We start from the raw sequence: 18,623 nt of genomic DNA on the forward strand, positions 1-18,623 counted from the left end.
GTTTGCATTAGATATGAATGCTACCACAGAAAATCCTTAAGAAGCTCCATGCCTATGCCACTGGATGCCCTTTCTCCACCTTTTAGAAATTTGGGCCTAATGTATATTTGCTTGATTTGACTGATCATAACCATTAATCCATTTCTATATGGACGATTCAACACTTTAACTAAGGTAGCTTTACGCCTCCTGCTTTGTATTCTAGTGTTGATGGAGATTCTGCAGTTCTTGAAGTTCTTCCTACTTCTCACCAAAAGACATAGTTAAGGCTATTCTCGATGATGAGATTGTTTCAAATTCTATATGGCTTACTGAAGCTGCTGTCCATGAGTGTGCTAATGAGTTGTTGGTCATATTTGCGGACACATTCTTTGAAATCAAAATCCTTTTAGCCTACGACTATGATGAAGGAATGATTTCATCATTTACGCCACCTATCCAGCATACTAATTATCAATGTAGATTTCGGATAACATGCATGAATTAGACCTTGTGAAGTATAATTTTATGTTTTGTTAGGTACAAAAGAAGGGGAAAGAGATATATTTAAACTTGCTAAAGTTAGAGAAAGGAAGAACAAGGACTTATAAAATGTAAAATGTATAAAATGTGAGGATGTTGGTTAAGGACGAATATACTAAAGAAAGATGGCGAAGTTACTTTAGTAAGTTGTTTAATGAAAACCAAATAGAAGGCTTAAACTTAGAATTGTCAAATGAGAAAAAGACTAAAAATAAAAGATTTATTCGCAAAATAAGAGTTAACGAAGTTAAGTTTGTACTAAAAAGAGATGAAAAATGGGAAAGCTATGGGACCAGATAACATCCCAATTGAAGTTTGAAAATGCTTGGGTGATAACGGAATTATATATTTAACTAATTTATTTAATACAATTGTAAAAACTAAGAAAATGTCAGATGAATGGAGGAAAAGCACTTTAATATCTATATACAAAAATAAAGGAGATATTCAAAATTGTAATAACTATCGTGGAATTAAACTTGTCATACAATGAAACTATGGGAAAGGGTAGTTGAACAAAGATTAAGGTTAGAAACGAAGGTCTCAGAAAATCAATTTGGTTTTATGCCTGGGAGATCTACCACATAAGCTATTTATCTTTTAAGAAGATCAATGGAAAAGTTTAGGGAAAAGAAGAGGGACTTGCATATGATATTTATTGACCTTGAGAAAGCATATGATAGGATACCTAGGGAAGTTCTATGGTGGGTTTTATAAAAAAAGGGTGTATGTTGTAGGTATACTGATGTCATTAAGGATATGTACGATGGAGTAATGACTAGTGTAAGGACTATAGATGGAGAAACTAGAGAATTTCCAATTACCATAGGTTGTATATCAAGGGTCTCCTTTGAGTCCTTATCTTTTCGCTTTAGTGGTGGACCAATTGACTAAGAGTATTCAAAAGGAGGTTCCATGGCGTATGTTGTTTGTAGAAGATATTGTATTAATTGACGAAACTAGGGATGGAGTAGAGACTGAGTTAGAATTATGGAGAGAAGCTTTGGAAACTAGAGGCTTTAGGATAAGTAGAAATAAGACAGAATATATATAATGCAATTTCAGTAATGGTAGGAGGAATATTGGAGACAAAGTTAAACTTGATGATGAAGAAATAAGTAGCACTTGTAGATTTCGATACCTTGGATCTATTATGCAAGCTAAAGGAGAAATTGAAGATGATGTAATGCAAAGAGTTAAATCAGGTTGGGTAAAATGGAGAAGTGTTTCAAGTGTGCTCTGTGATCGTAGAATACCCTTAAAATTGAAAGGGAAGTTTTATAGGATAGCTATAAGACCAGCTATGCTATATGGATCGGAATGTTGGGCGACGAACAAACATAATATCCAAAAAGTAAAAGTTGCCAAGATGAGAATGCTTAGATGGATGAGTGGTATAACATTGAAAGATAAATCAAGGAATGAACATATTCATGGTAAGTTAGGTGTAGCTCCTATAGAAGATAAGATAAGGGAGGGACGACTTAGATGGTATGGACACTTGCAATGTAGGCCAGATAGTGCACATATGAGGAAGAGTGACTTAGTTACTCTTGGGGGGGGGGGGCAATAGAAGGGGTAGGGGTAGGCCTAAAATAACTTGGGAGGAGAAAGTGAGTAAGGATTTAATATCCTTGAATCTATCAAAAGAAATGGTTCATGATCGCATAAATTAGCGGAAAAGGATTCATATAGCCGACCCCACTTAGTGGGACTAAGGCTTGGTTTTGTTGTTGTTGTTGGGGTTTCTAATTATGTGTTTTAGTTCTTTGTAGGGTATAAATACTTCAGTAGCTGTTTGTTTGGGACAATTATCAATTGGATTCAAAATTGTGTTCCCCCTTCTCTTCCCTAACATATAGCCCTCTTCTCTTCCTTTCTCCTTTCTCATCCTCTCCTTTATTTCCTTATCTCTCCCTTTATTCCACTACTTTTCTACCTAACAAACCTTGTGGGTGTTTTTGGGGGGGGGGGGGGTTGGTGGTGTTGGCTCAAGTTAATTGAAATGAATGTTCACTTGGAATCACTTCCCTAGTAGCTTGTGCCCATGAAAATGACTACAATCTCATGGGAATATTTTTATTTTCGGGGAATAAAAGATTATAATTTTTGGCATAACATGGGCATTATTATTTCAATTAGACTACCATAATAGCCCTAAACATGCAAGAATAATTAGGTACATTTTTGTGACGTGCATATGCACATACAATAATAACTCTAAGTGGGCTCGGATGCACTAGGGAGCATGTACTATGATGACATGGCCGCCACTATCCTCTTCCCTTTGGCTTTCATACCTTTCATCCCTTACAACCAGGCCCCTCCTCGACTGCCTCTCAGTGCCACGGCACTGCCACCACCGGTGGTCGGCAACCGCCACAGCATCTAATCCTGCAGTACCACCCCCATCATCAGCCCCATTATGCTTTGTACGCTCCTCCCCCAGCTCCTCTCCATGGCCAGGCTTTCCCTGGCAAGGTCCAGAACCCTGTTCATTGCTGGGCTCCCCAAATACGTTAAGCCTCATGAAATCTACAATCATTTTCAGGAGTTTCTAGGATTTGAATCTTCACATCTGCGTACTGATGAGTGTACGAAAGTGCTCTCTAAATACCCTATTATTGGACTAAAATTGAAATCATTGGAATTAATGTGTATTCTTGAATTGAGTTTCTATTTACTTTGGGATACTCTTAAGCAGATTTTTATGTTTAATTTCAGAGTTTATAAAAGAGCAAGTCAAAGGCCAGTCAAATTCAAAGGAGGACTCTCATGGGGTTTGAGAGCAATTTGGATCAAGAAAAAAAAAATCACAAGAGGAAATTGCAAGCCTGTCCAAATCTGAAATTCACTAGGAGACAGCCCGAACATATTTCTGTATTTTAATCATAACTCTCTCATCTGATATCAGATTGAAGTGATTCAAGTGGCGTTGGAAAGCTTACGGAAAGAGTTACAATTCATTGTGAGATAGTATTTCTCTAATCCGGATGTTTACTGAGTCAAAAGTGGGCCGCAATCCAAGCCCAGAAACCAGAGGATATTTTTCAGCGTTTTTATTTTTATTTTTTATTATTCCGTTTTTAGGTTTTGTGGAGGGACATATATAAGCTTAACTGTTTTGTGAAGAAGAGGGGGCTGGAGACTTGAAGGTTTTCTCTAGAATCTATTTGTTTTTCAACTTAGTATGGAGAACTAAATTCTCAAGTAGGGCTAGGGATGAACTTGCACACCAGGTGGTATTTTAAATTTATTTTTAACTTATGTATTTGATTTTCTATTACTAAACTCTTTTGTTTTATCATTCTCAATTCATTGTTGTTCTCTTCTCCGAAAAATCAAAGAATTTAATTTTTTTATGGATTCAGTCATGCTTTTTCTATTGAATGGATTAGTTCTTTGATTATGTTTGGATCAATTATTTATCTATATTGATTTACTTCTTTGCTGCAATATCGCTCCCTTAGTATGGAGAACTAAATTCTCAAGTAGGGCTAGGGATGAACTTGCACACCAGGTGGTATTTTCAATTTATTTTTAACTTATGTATTTGATTTTCTATTACTAAACTCCTTTGTTTTATCATTCTCAATTCATTGTTGTTCTCTTCTCTGAATAATCATAGAATTTATTCTTTTTATGGATTCAGTCATGCTTTTTCTATTGAATGGATTAGTTCTTTGATTATGTTTGGATCAATTATTTATCTATATTGATTTACTTCTTTGCTGCAATATCGCTCCCTGAGTATATTGTCGTCGTTGGATTTTCTCAATAGGGATAATAATTTACGTATTCTAAAAGTGGTGAATGATTTTTCAAAGGGTTACATTTGGATTAATTTTGATTTATAAATCCATACCTTCTGATTGGGAATTTTGGGAATTGAGTTCCCAATTGAGTTATTCAATGAATTAAGAATAATTAAAATACCGTATTTGTGCAAGGGATTCTTGACGCTTTACTACTCATCAAATTTGGGTACTTTTTCCGTTCGTCACCTTGCCTCACTTTAATTTGCATTTAAATCAATCTTTGTTTACCATTAATCATTTAATATTTTTCTTTAGTTCTTTTGTTCCTTCTGCTATTCTTTTAATTTGTCTCACTGTGGAATCGACACCCCAAAGTTGTACTACAACTACAGCGTTATTCTTTGGGCGTAATCAAATTTTGGCACCATTGCCTGGGAGACAGTAGAAGAATTGCTAGACAAATTTTCTTTTCAGTAGTTTGTAAAGGCGGTAACTTCGTTCCCTTTTTTAGCTTGCTGCATCTTTATTTTATTTTCTTTTCTTTTTGTAGTTTTTTTTAGTGTAGCATTTTTCTCTACCTTACATACACAGGTAAAGAGACGCCTTGGGTCAATTTGCTTATAGACCTATGTCAGAGTCGGAGTTTGATTTTTCTAATTATTTTGTTTGACACTTCTTCTAATTCTGAGGAAATGAGTGAACACAAAGATCAACCCACAAGGACCCTTCAGGATTACCTCCACCCTACACGCACAACCACACCATCATGCATCATGTTTTTAGCTAATGCTCACCAACTGGATTTCAAAACAGGGATGATACAGTTACTCCCTACTTTTCATGGCTTGGAAAATGAAAATCCATATTTGCACATTAGGGAGTTTGAGGAAGTAGTTGTGACTTTTCATAGTCAAAATGCAATTGATGATGTTGTGAGACTTAAGTTCTTTCCTTTCTCTTTGAAGGATAGAGCTAAGAGTTGGCTATACCCGCTGAGACCACAATCTATTGGGTCATGGAATGAGATGACTCAGGTCTTCTTTAATAAATACTTTCCCCTACATAAGACCAACCCTTTAAAAAGGCAAGTCTCCACCTTTGCACAAAAGGACAGTGAGACTTTGTATCAGTCTTGGGAGAGATTTAAGGAGTTGTTGAGTATGTGTCCTCACCATGGGTATGAGAATTGGCGCTTAGTGAGCTACTTTTATGAGCTACTTACACCTAGAGAGCGCCAATTTGTGGAGATGATGTGTAATGGTGAGTTCTTACATAAAGATCCTGATGAGGTCAAAGAATTCCTTAATGAGCTTGTTGAAAAAGCTCACACTTGGACTAGACCTAGTGCTACTGAGAGAACAAATTGGTCACGACCTGCAGGAAACCCAAATGGTGGTGGAATTCACCATCTTAGGGAAGAGGATAACCTAAAGGCTAAGGTTGAGATGCTCACTAGGGAGCTAGAGGTGTTAAAGACTAAAGAGTTAAAGCCAACACATGTGGCTAATCATGCAAAGATGAGAGGGATGTATAAGGAACAATGTAATGCCTTAGGTATGTACAAGAAGCCTTTTACACCTTTCTCTAATACCTATAATCCGGGGTGGCGCAATCATCCCAATTTTAGCTGGAAGTCTGAATACCAACTGCCTGCACAACCCCTTAGATCATATCCTACACCATTTCATGCACCTTCATCTTCTAGGAGTCTTTTAGAAGACACTTTGCATGCTTTTATTGAGGCATAGGGTAAAACTAACCAAAAGTTTGAATCTTTGATTACGCAGGTTGTTGAAGAAAACAAGGAGATAAAGAGCAAAGTGTCCAAGTTGATGAGCTCCTTGAGTGTGAATGAGCGAGGTAAGTTCCCTTCTCAAGCTCAGTCCGCACCCCATGGTCAACACATAGCGTAAGAGAATTTGAAGGATGTGAATGTCATTGTGACATGAAGTGGTAAGTCATTACACATCCCAACAACAAACAAATCAGAGGATGTGGAAAAGAATCAAGATAGTAGTGATGTTGAGCTACCCAAGGAACCTGAGGTGACAAAAGAGTCTTGTTAAGGTACCATTCCCTCGAGCTTTAAAATCAAGCAAGCAAACTATGGATCCTAACAATGAAATCCTAGAGAATCTAAGGTAGGTAAAAATCAATCTTCCACATTTGCCTGTGATTAAACAAGTTCCTACTTATGCAAAAGTTCTCAAGGATTTGTGTACAGTTAAGACGAAGCACCATGTGAAGAAGACATCACTTCAGATAGAACAAGTTAGTGCTCTAATTGAGCAGCGGATTCCTCCCAAGTATAAAGATCCTGGATGCCCAACCATCGCATGCAGCATTGGAAATTATGAGTTTGGGCAAGCTTTGCTCTAATTGGCATTGGAAAGCTTACGGAAAGAGTTACAATTCATTGTGAGATAGTATTTCTCTAATCCGGACGTTTACTGGATCAAAAGTGGGCCGTAATTTAAGCCCAGAAACTAGAGGATATTTTTCAGTGTTTTTTTTATTTTATTTTATATTTTATTATTATTATTATTCCGTTTTTAGGGTTTCGTGGAGGGATATATAAGCTAAACTTTTTTCTGATGAAGAGGGGGCTGGAGACTTTACGGTTCTCTCTAGAATCTATGTGTTTTTCATCTTCGTATGGAGAATTAAATTCTCAAGTAGGGCTAGGGTTGAACTTGCACACTAGATGGTATTTTCAATTTATTTTAACTTATGTATTTGATTTTCTATTACTAAACTCCTTTGTTTTATCATTCTCAATTCATTGTTGATGTTTTCTTCTCCGAATAATCCTAGAATTTATTCTTTTCATGGATTCAGTCATGCTTTTTCTATTGAATGGATTAGTTCTTTGATTATGTTTGGATCAATTATTTATCTATATTGATTTACTTCTTTGTTGCAATATCGCTCCCTGAGTATATTGTCGTCGTTGGATTTTCTCAATAGGGATAATAATTTACGTATTCTAAAAGTGGTTAATGATTTTTCAAAGGGTTACATTTGGATTAATTTTGATTTATAAATATATACCTTCCAATTGGGAATTTTGGGAATTGAGTTCCCAATTGAGTTATTCAATGAATTAAGAATAATTAAAATACCGGATTTGTGCAAGGGATTCCCGACGCTTTACTGCTCATCAAATTTGGGTACTTTTTCCGTTCGTCACCTTGCCTCACTTTAATTTGCATTTAAATCAATCTTTGTTTACCATTAATCATTTAATATTTTTCTTTAGTTTCTTTGTTCCTTCAGCTATTCTTTTAATTTGTCTCTCTGTGGAATCGAGACCCCAAAGCTATGCTACAACTACTGTGTTATTCTTTGGGCGTAATCACGTACTCGCACCAAACATCACATCCACTTGCTTTGACTGTCTTCTTGGATCAGCCTGCACACTCCCACCAAACATCACATCCACATGCGGTTGGAATATGCAAAATCACACAAGGGAGTGTGAGGGGAATGCGAAGGAAGGCGAAACAAATGCAGCAGAGCAAGCAAGGGCAGGAGAAACAAAATGATCATATGCAGTTTAGCACCAAAGTAACAACTGAATGTCAATAGTAGCTATTATTGGCTTGCCATTATTTTGAAAACTCCCACTATGGAAAATTGGAGTTTAATGCCTCCTCATATCTCTCCGCAAGGATCCTAGGTTTTTCTTGATTTAATGTTGTCTTCTAGGAGCCAGGTTTGGCTAGAAATGCTACAAATGGTCAGAAAGAGAGAATAAAATTTAGCAGAACATATTATCATACCTTGGGCTATAGTAGTGTTAGGATTAGTTTGCTTGTTTAGGATTGGAATAATAGAAGACCAAAATCAGCATATGAGCACAAACATGATACAGAATCTGGTTCCCACTTGGATGATGGTTGTCATGATCCTGCCCCCGTAACCCACTTGCTTTATTTCAAACTTATCTATGTGGAACCTTATCATACTTTAAAGGGTTTAGATAGATGAGAGGAGTGTGGTTTATCGGGAAGAGAGGGAAAGGAGGGTTCATCTGTGTAATGAGTTAACAATTGCTTTCGTTCAATGAATAAATAAGTTGGAGTCAGAATTCTAGGGTTCCTTGGGCTAAGGTTGGGGATTGCAATACTAGATTGTCCCATAGTTGCTAATGGGAGGAGATAAAGTGTTTTGTCAAATCTTAACATACAGCTTATGCTTAGCAAATTGGTACTAATATGGTATCAGAGCTGGTTACTAGGAGGTCTTGGGTTCTAATCTCGTTGCCTGCATTTATTGTGTAGTCTTTAAAAAATTATGACATTACCACTAATGGATATTATTTACCACGTATTTACCTCTCTTCATGCTATCATGTTGCACATGTGGGAGACTGTTAAAGCTTGATATACATTTTTAGCAGAAAACCTAGCGACTTAAACTTTTAGATGAAGTGGTAATCTAACATGTTTGATTAAAGAATTGGAATTCGATTTAGGTATGATGGTAAGTGGTCAATTGCAGATTGAGGAAGGAATTACTAACTTTTTAAAATACCTTTGAGGATTGTGGGAATAGGTTGTGGTGGAGGAGCTTGATTGGGAACTAACTGGGGAAGAGTTTGCTAATTGGATATAGACGTCGTTTGAAATGGAAGAGATGAGGAAGGCAATGACGGAGATTGATAAAGATAAAGCTCCAGGAGCAGATGGTTTTACTTTGGCTTTTTCCAAGGATAGTGAGGATGTTTTGAAGGATGATGTAATGAGTTTCCAGGGAATTTTATAAAAATGATGTGGTCTGTAAGAGCATTAATTCCTATTTTATTGTGTTCATTCCCAAAAAAGAGAGGTCATGGAAGGTGAGAGATTCAGACCAATTAGTTTAGTCACTAGCATATATAAGGTTCTTATTGAAGTCTTGTTGAGGAGACTTAGGGAGGTGTTGGGGGATTTTATTTCATTAGCCCAGTCCGCTTTTGTTAAAGATAGATAAATTCTAGATGCAGTTTCGGTAGCCAATGAAGTGGTAGAGGATGTTAAAAGGAGAGGTAAACAAGGCATTATTTTGAAATTATATTTTAAGAAATCTTATGATAGGGTTAATTGGGGATTCCTCGATAAAGTGATGGTTAAGAAGGGATTGGGGTTCTTAAGGTGTAAATGAATCAAAGGTTGCCTTAGTTTGACCAATTTGTCTGTGATTATTATTCGTAAGTTTAGGTAGTGGTTTGAGATGTCTAGGGGGGCTAAGACAAGGGGATCTGTTATCTCCGTTCTTGTTCACAGTGGCTATGGATGGTTTGAGCAGGTTGGTGTCACATGCCCAGGAATATGGCATGTTTAGGGGTTTGGAGGTAGATAGGGATAAGGTGGAGGTGCCTCACTTACAATTTCTTGATGAAAAATTTTCTTTTTAGAGAATAGTATGGGCAAATTTTGCAAGGTACTCACTTTACTAAAATTTTTTCAGAAGATTTCAAGACTAAAAATTAATTTGGTTAAAGTGACTTGATTGGCATTAATTTGAGTAGAAGAGAGTTGGAGGACTTTAGATTTTCTTGCAGGTTGTGATTTGTTGTCTTCGCCCACTTTGCATCATGGCATTCCTTTTGTGGGTAATCCGTTGACCACTGCTTTTTTGGATCCAGTGCTTAAGAAGATAGGGACGAAACTAGAAGGGTGGGAGAAGGCTTATAATTTCCTTGGGTGGTAGGATTACTCTCATCAGTGCTTGTCTCTTTAATATTCCTATTTATTGACTATATCTTTTTAAAATTCCTATGAAAGTATCCAGGAGTTTAGAGAAGCTTACGAGAGATTTTTAATGGTCTGTTATTAGGGAAGGTTAGAGAGATCATCTTGCTAGTTGGGACTTGGGAACCGGTTAGGAGACCAAAATCTGAGGGACGCCTGGGCATTGGTAGTTTGGTTTCTAAAAACATGTCTCTAATAGGCAAATGGTAATGGAGATTCCCCTTAAGAGTCAAGTTCCTTATGGCGCAAAGTAATAAAGAGTATGGTGTTCATAAGAATGGATGGGATACTAAGGGGAGTAGAATTGGTTCTCATCCATACAGCAACAACAAGAAGCCTTAAGTCCCACTAGGTAGGTCAGTTATATATGAATCCTTTTCTGCCAATTCATCTTATCCAAGGCACTTTCCTCTGCCAGCTTAAGGACTATAAGATCCCTTCTCACTAACTCATTCCAGGTTATTTTAGATCTAGCTCTGCCCCTCCTACAACTACTAATAATAAATAACTCACTCGTCCTCGCTGGAGCACTACTTGGCCTATGCTTCAAACGATCAAACCATCTAAGTTGCCCCTCTCTTATCTTATATTCTATAGGAGCTATGCCTACCTTATTTGCGAATATGTTCATTCCTTAATTTATCCTTTAAAGTTACACCAATCATCCACATTCCAACAATTTTTACTTTTTGTATATGTTACTTCTTAGGTGCCCAACATTTTGATCCATATAGCATGGCTGGTCTTATAGCCATCCTATAAAACTCCACTTTTAATTTTAAGGGTATTCCTATGGTCACATAGCATGCTTGAAGCCCTCCTCCATTTTAGTCAACCTGCTAACCTATGTATTAGTATTACATCCTCTTCATTCTCTCTCTCCGCTTGCATTATTAATCCAAGGAACCAAAATCTACTAGTACAATTAATTTCTTGATTATCAATTTTTTAGCTTATCTCCAACATTCCCCTTTACTTGGCTGAAGTTACATTTTATATATTTTGTCTTATTTCTACTTATTCTAAAGCTCAGAGACTCTAGAGTTTTCTCCAAAGTTCTAACTTGTTCTACTTCATTTATACTTTCATCAATTAGAACAATATCATTTACAAACAACATACACCAAAGAATCTCATTTTGGATCTTCCTAGTGAGTTCATCAATCACTAAAGCAAAAAGATATTGACTCAAAGTAGAACCCTAATACACCCTTAATGTGATTGGAAATTCCATAGTATCTCCTCCCTTAGTCTTAACACCAAGCATTACTCTATCTACATATCCTTGATGACATCCGTATGTCTACTGCATACTCCCTTCTTTCCAGAACCCACCATAGGACTTCCCTAGGTACTCTTATCATATGCTTTCTCTAGATCAATAAAAACCATATGTAAATCCCTCTTCTTTTCCCTAGACTTTCCCATCAACCTTTTTAGAAGATGGATAGCTTTTTTGTTGACCTCCTTTCAAAAAAAAAAGGGCAGCCCGCTGCACAAAGCTCCCGCGTATGCGAGGTCCGGCGAAGGGGCGGACCACAATGGGTCTATAGGACGCAGCCTTACCTTGCATTTTTGCAAGAGGCTGTTTCCACGCCTCGAACCCATGACCTCCAGGTCACACATCGACAACCTTACCGTTGCACCTAAGCATAACCTTATTCTTTGTTCAATTACCCTCTACTATAGTTTCATCATATGACTCTTAAGTTTGATTCCACAGTAGTTATTACAATTTTGAATATTACTCTTGCTTTTGTATAAAGATATTATTGTGTTTTTCCTCCACTTCTCCGACATTCTCTTCGTTTTTAATATAGTGTTGAAAAGATTTGTTAACCATACACTTCCAATATCCCATAGACACATCCAAACTTCAATTGAGATGTTATCTAGTCCTATAGATTTCAAACTTTTCATCTTTTTTAACGCCATCTTTACTGCATGAACTTTGATTTTAAGGATTAATTTTATATTTTAAGTCTTTTCCTCGTTCGTCAATTCTAAGTTCAACCTTTCAATTTGGTTTTTATTGAACAACTTATCAATGTATCTTTGCAACCTCTTGTTTATTTCTTCTTCTTTAACCAGGGCATTATCATTCTTATCCTTTATACATTTTACCTTACCTAAGTCTTTGCACTTTCTTTCTCTAGATTTGGCAAGATTATATATATCTCTTTCTCCTTTTGCATCTAGTCTCATCCATGCCCTTGGAAATTTGTCTCACAGATTTCTCGTTTTTTTTTTTTTTTTCATTCATTTTTTTGTTGGTGTTGGGGATAGAGTTTGTTTTTTGGAATATAATTTGGAAGGGTGAGACTTCGTCAGAATACCTTGTGCCTCAATTGCATAGACTTTAATTTGTGCATGATTCTCCTATATCTGAATTATGTTCTTTTAATAAGGGTCTTGAGTCATGGGAATTCCAGTTTGTAGGAGTCCCAATGAGAGAGGAATAGAAGAGCTCACCATTCTGTCAAGCATTAAGAGTTCATCATTCTCAAAACCAGGGGAAATAGTAGGCTTTAGATTGAGGACTCTTTAGGTTCATTCTCTTCAGAGTCTTTTTTTTGTTCATCTGACTAAAAACAATTATTCCCAGTCCTTTTCATCTAAATAAAGTAGTGTGGAAGACTGCTGTTCCTTTTAAAATTCGAGCTTTCATATGGACTTTGGCTCCAAGGTCATAATTTTCGATTTCGACTCAAATTTCGAAGCTCCAAAAGTACGGAAATTTCAACAGAAATTTCGATTTCGATGTAAATTTTGATTTCGATTTGAAAAAATAACGGAAATCAATAGTAAAGCATGAAATTCTTTGCAAAACTTTAGAACTGGTTAACAAACATAATAATGTAAGTTTTAGGACTAATATATTACAAGTTGAATACATCTATGTTGCGTATGAGGTGGAAAAGTAGTAATATAGTATATGTATCAAACATATTTGTAAGATAATGTACAATAAACATATTTAGCTCATACAAATAAAATTTATAAATCATTTAAATATTATTTATTATACAAATAATGATAATTTAGACATAAATGGTTAAATAAAAACCCTGCTGTAAGTTTATTTTTTCATATAATTTCAAAAGCATTTGTAATAATATTTTGTTTCGACAAAAATAAATAAAATTAATTTAAGAGAGAAATTTCACTTCACTCCTAAATCTCTTATTTGAATTCTAAGGAAATTTCATTGTATGATTAAAATTTCGACAAGTTTCACTGAAATTTCGGGATTTCAATAAATTTCAGGATGATTCGTTGAGATTTTGATGGAAATTGTGCAAGACAGAAATCGACTACCATTTCGATTTCGAGGGTGACGGAAGCTGGAAAATTCGACAAGAATTTCGACAATTTCGTGGAAATTTAAGACGATGTTTGGCTTTCAACAAGGCTAATACAAATTACTTGCTTCGGAATTCAGATTAGGAGGCCTCCTTTTGCATCAAGTCTCATCCATGCCCCTCGAAATTTGTCTCACAGATTTCTGGTTTTTTTTTCATTCATTTTTCTTATGGTGTCGGGGATAGAGTTTTTTTTTTTTTTTTGGGAATATAATTTGGATGGGTAAGACTTCGTCGCTATTCGGGAAGTTTTTTTTCTTATAGTTAGAATACCACTTTACTTAAAAGCTTAAGCTGTTAGGTTGTGAGTCAACAATGTATATTAATCAGGCCTTTAACAGCATAATGTTGATTTGGACTAAACTTGGAGGCTTCAAAAAATGATGAAAAGTGAAGCATGGAATTTTTTTATAAAACTAAACTATTAATAGACATAATAAGGTAAGATTTAGAACTAAAACATTACAAATAAAATACATCATGGTGTATAAGGTGCAATAATTGTAATACAATAACATTAAACATATTCAATTAATATAAATGAAAATCATAAATCAGTTAAATATTATTTATTACACAAAAAAATATATTTTAGACATAAAGCTCAAATTAATTATTGTCTTTCATATCTAAGATTAGTTTTTTCATATAATTTCAAAGTCTGAAAGTCAAGATAAATATCAAAATAATTGTTGTAGTTTATATCTAAGATTAGTTTTTCATATAATTTCAAAGTCTGAAGTAATTCATATCCTTCTCGTAATAACCTTTAGTTTCAACAAGAAAAGAAGATGACTGAGAGAAATTTCTATTTGGGTTTTGAATCTCAAATTTGAATTTGAAGGAAATTTCATTCTATAGTTAAAATTTCGAGATTTTGATAAATTTAAGGTGATTCATGGAAATTTCGATGGAAATTTTGTAAAAAGGAAATTGATTGCCATTTCCATTTTAAGGGTGGTGGAAAGCAGAAATTATGACAATTTCATGGAAATTTAAGACCATGCTCATGTTAATTAGCAACGAGTCTGTTTCTGCACCTTGAACTACATATTGTTGAGCTTTTGTACTCTACATTTTGCTCCATAAGGAAATGCACATTTTTATAGCATATTATTTTCTACTTCTTCTTTGATACTTCTTGCTTCTTCCTGTTGTTGTTTAAAGAGAGAAAACAGAGACAGTACAGTGCAGAAGGTGTCTTCCTAAATGAACAAGCAGACAAAATAAATAAATAAACAAACAAATAGATAAGCTTCGAGAAGGTAAAATAAAAAGAGGGGGGGGGGGGGGTTAACTTCAAATCATCAGTGCCAGCCTATCTCTCTGGAACTCCATAGAGCAAATTCATTTGAAGCAACCTGATGAGAAAGCCCAAAGTAACAAAAGAAATCCAATTCTATCCCACAGCAATGATAAAGTCAGTGAGAGTCCATTAAAAATATGGACATTTTGTTCCAACGCAGTGCCCCAAAGCAGTGGAAACACCACAAGTCAACAGTCATCCAGCATCTTTATCCCTACTCTAAAAGAAGTAAGCAGGAAACTCCAGCAAATCCAAGCATACCCAATTCTTCCAGAATAAACCAAATATGTCTTCTCAGGATATTATCTTGTTAATTGCTGTAAGTTAGAAGAGGTGGAAACAAATAGTCTGTGGAAACAATGTATTGTGTCATGGCCCATACTGCTACTGAAATTGCTTGGCTTCTTTGATTCTATCTTTGCCTCTCTTTTATTTCTTGGTCCTTTGAACTGTGAGAAGAGGGCAAACATGACCCTGATTTAGCACAATTCAACTTCCTATGAATGCACGAAGCACATCCAGATTATCACTTTGTCTGCACCATCAGCCGGGTTATACTGATTCACCATTTCCTCAGTACAACTTGTTAATCTCTTCAGAAAATTGCATGTTGCTTACATATCTTCACCAAATCACTTGTTTTTGCATACATCATCCACCTATTTGCATGAGCCCCATTTCAATTCCTAACTAGATTGACACACCATGAGTTTATTTAAGGTGGCATGGTAGGGAGGAGAGGTGTTAAGAATTGCACATAGTTAATCTTTTTGATAATTTTTTTTTCTTTATAAGGGCGTTTTTTTATCATTTTGCAACTAGCCTGTCTGTACTAATAGCCTTGGAAGTTACAGTGAAATGTGCCTAAATAATCAGAGTTCAAATTATTCAAGTACATGATACTGCACAAATGCTTTATTTCTACTCCCTGCACTCTTTTAACACTAGCATTATCATTCCTAAATACAATTCTTTTTGGTCTCTCTTCTGTCCATGTTTTTCTTGGGGTAGGGGATCAAGGGAGGGGTTTGACCAACAGAAGCTGCCTCCCCCTCCTTGGATTCACTTCTGGCTCGGGTATTTTCCAGTTCCACCTTAATTCTTGTGATTAATTAGCTGGATATTTTCCAGTATTTCTTCCAGAAAAAAGAGATGATAATGCAGCATAACAGCATGAAATTTATCAATGCTGATGAATATGAGACTAATCTTTTGCTTCATGAAAACCGTAATAGAATCTATGGTACATTACCTGGTCATAGCTACCAACAGCTTTTAACAGTATTGAAGCATAAACTTTTTGAGGGTTATCAACAGCCAAATTCTCTTCCTTCTCCTCAACATAAGCAACACGCAGAGATGGGTACCTTCAATCAATAGGTGCATATTTGCTATGACTTAGCAAATTAAATACTTCTCCAATACAGTTGTTTAAAGAGTGAATGATTACCTTATCATCAAATCAAGTATGTCTTGTGCCTGGGGATCCCCAGAAGATTTTTGTGAGCCAAACTCTTGACAAGAAATGACATATGTGAATTTCATGTCTGCTAGAGCATCTAGTTGAGCCGACAAGGCATCATTCCCCGCTTCAACAGCATCATAACCTTTAAGAATATCTGGATAATAGAACAAGCAATTGGGGAAAATGTGTCTCAGTGAAATTATTCTAATTGGAAAGATCACAAGCCTAGAAACAGCCCATATGTTGGGCTCTCATTGTAATAAGGGCAAGTACAGTATCATCTATTAAACTCTGCACACTATCATCAATGAAATCCAAAATTTCAATTTAATGCAGTGATACTACACACCTTCATCTTCCGCCATGTCAAGAAAAGCTTGTAATTTTATGGCTTTCCTATAGTACATCATTCCTCTAACTGTTAGAACCATGAGAGGCATTAGAAAAAAAAAAAAAAAGAGGTTCAATGCAGGACAACTGCATTATCTTCTAGCTGTGGATCAAAATATAGCTTCATGGAAGGTTACTGAAATTTTCAATTCACCTGTTCTGCTTAGCGTTTGCCCTCGGAAAGAAGCCCAATTTCTACGTTCTTCAGGATTGTCATCCAAATTTCCACACCCTGTGCATTCGTCTAATAAAGAAAAATAAGAGTAGGTGCCAAGAGTATTAAGTGCTAAAATATATTTATACATATATATATATATATATAGGTATGTACATATTTATGTATACATATGGATGTCTTTTGCAGAATATTTTTTTTATCAGTATCCAATTTCACAAAAAGTTACTGGATTTTTCCTTCACCTGCTCTTTTTGGCATTTGCTCCCCAGGAGCAGCCCAATATCTAAGCTCTTCATCCTTTCTTTCACTTTCTAATCGATCTGTAATTCCACACCCAATGCGTTCCAAGAAGTTTTTCCACTCATCTAGGTAAACAAAATAATAGCCAAATGCCAGAAGTTGAACTCAAACTTCATGGAATTAAAGACACACACACATATATATTCTGAAAGTTCCCAAGCTGTAAACCATAGTAACCTGGATATATTTTTTGCATATAATAGATAATAGAAACGCCTTCCTGGCTTGAACTAAGCTCCTTGAGTGAAAATTTGACTTCTTCCATATAGTGTGGAGTTATAATGCTGCAACCAAAAAATTGTTCAGAAGATCAGGGTAAAATTTTGGACATAAATTTTCCCTCATAAAAAAAAAAAGAATGCTAAAAAAGGCTTTAATTCACAATAACAATCATCATTGTCATTGGTGGATGCAAGTTTCACACAATGAATTTTGCCATAATGCTAGAAACCATACAAGCTGCAGGAAAAAGGTGAAGGATAATAGTAATTCAAGAGCAGTCCTATTGAAGAAATTAAGAATAAAACATGGCTCTTAGTAACAAAAGATACTCCAGAATTGTTCATTCACAATAGAGAGTAACAGTCTTCATCTCCTTTATAGCACTTAAAGGTTTTTCAAATTCCAGCACACAGTGTAAGTGTGCAACCAACATAAATGCTTGATATAAGTTAAAATCATGCCATCAGAACATAGGTGGGCTGATTAACTGAAACAACCACAAGTACAAGTTCCAAAACATAAATATGCATTATACTAATCCTCTTGAACTTCCCACAATAAGTTCTTTCCAACAATAACTCTGCCACAAAAAATCCTAAAGGAAAATGCAACCTGAGAAAATAATCTCAGGGAAAGTGAAACCTCTCTTTTGTTCCTTCTAATATGGATTGAGGTTCTTTCACAAGAGGATTAAGCACATTAAAGTTGAGTGTCACCTCGTTCGAGAAAAGCTTTTGCAAAAGCTTATCAAAACTGCTCACATGAAATCTGGGTATCAATTAGCTGATTTCAATGGTTTAACAAGTCAATTTATTTATTTATTTTTTTTTTTTTTTTTTTTGGGTGGGGGGGCAGCTTGAGGGAAAGTGTTATAGTGCTATTTTGCATTAGGGGGTATTATCATCCTTTTATGTATATGAGATACATCATATATCATAGTGAGAAACCAAATCATTCTGTAAGTTCTCTGGTTATCAGAAATTTTTTATCCTATTCCATTCCCTCTTCAACAGAACTAAAGTCATAGCAATAGAATTAAAGTTCTTATAAGAAAAAAAGAAGCCATATTAAAAGCACACAATCCTCAAGCTCCACATATACCTATCTCAAATACAGCTCGTCCAAACTCTTCCACCTCAAAAGGCTTCTCCAACTACAACTCTTTATAACCCAAAGTAGGAGACCAATCCAAATACAAATATTATCAAGATCAACAATTTGATTTTAAATACTATGGATAATATTGCTTGATCAATCTAGTTTAATTCAAATGTATTAAAGACAAGGTTTTCAAGGGTATTTGAAGCAGAGTACGCATGGCTTTTAAAATTCAAGCATCATTGGAAGGAACATGTACGTCCTCAAGATTTGTAGAATATAAACTC

General features: G+C 35.5%; 1 protein-coding gene and 1 non-coding gene across 3 annotated transcripts in view; both read right to left on the bottom strand.

Annotated features, from left to right (window-relative positions):
* The window catches only part of LOC131144790 (putative callose synthase 8), a 173,866-nt gene that overhangs the window by 58,744 nt on the left and 96,499 nt on the right, over positions 1-18,623 (bottom strand). For both annotated transcript variants that reach the window (XM_058093652.1, XM_058093651.1), the window contains 6 exons: positions 17,194-17,300; positions 16,959-17,081; positions 16,693-16,782; positions 16,498-16,566; positions 16,134-16,302; positions 15,936-16,050 (listed from right to left, as the gene is read on the bottom strand). In XM_058093652.1, coding sequence (XP_057949635.1) covers positions 15,936-16,050; positions 16,134-16,302; positions 16,498-16,566; positions 16,693-16,782; positions 16,959-17,081; positions 17,194-17,300 — 673 coding nt within the window. The remainder of the gene's footprint in view (positions 1-15,935; positions 16,051-16,133; positions 16,303-16,497; positions 16,567-16,692; positions 16,783-16,958; positions 17,082-17,193; positions 17,301-18,623) is intronic.
* Positions 5,353-5,460, bottom strand: LOC131145281 (small nucleolar RNA R71). The gene has a single exon (XR_009134065.1). It is a non-coding gene; the product is annotated as a small nucleolar RNA R71 (small nucleolar RNA).

Source organism: Malania oleifera, chromosome 12 (assembly GCF_029873635.1).
Source record: "Malania oleifera isolate guangnan ecotype guangnan chromosome 12, ASM2987363v1, whole genome shotgun sequence".
NCBI classification, from domain to species: domain Eukaryota; kingdom Viridiplantae; phylum Streptophyta; class Magnoliopsida; order Santalales; family Ximeniaceae; genus Malania; species Malania oleifera.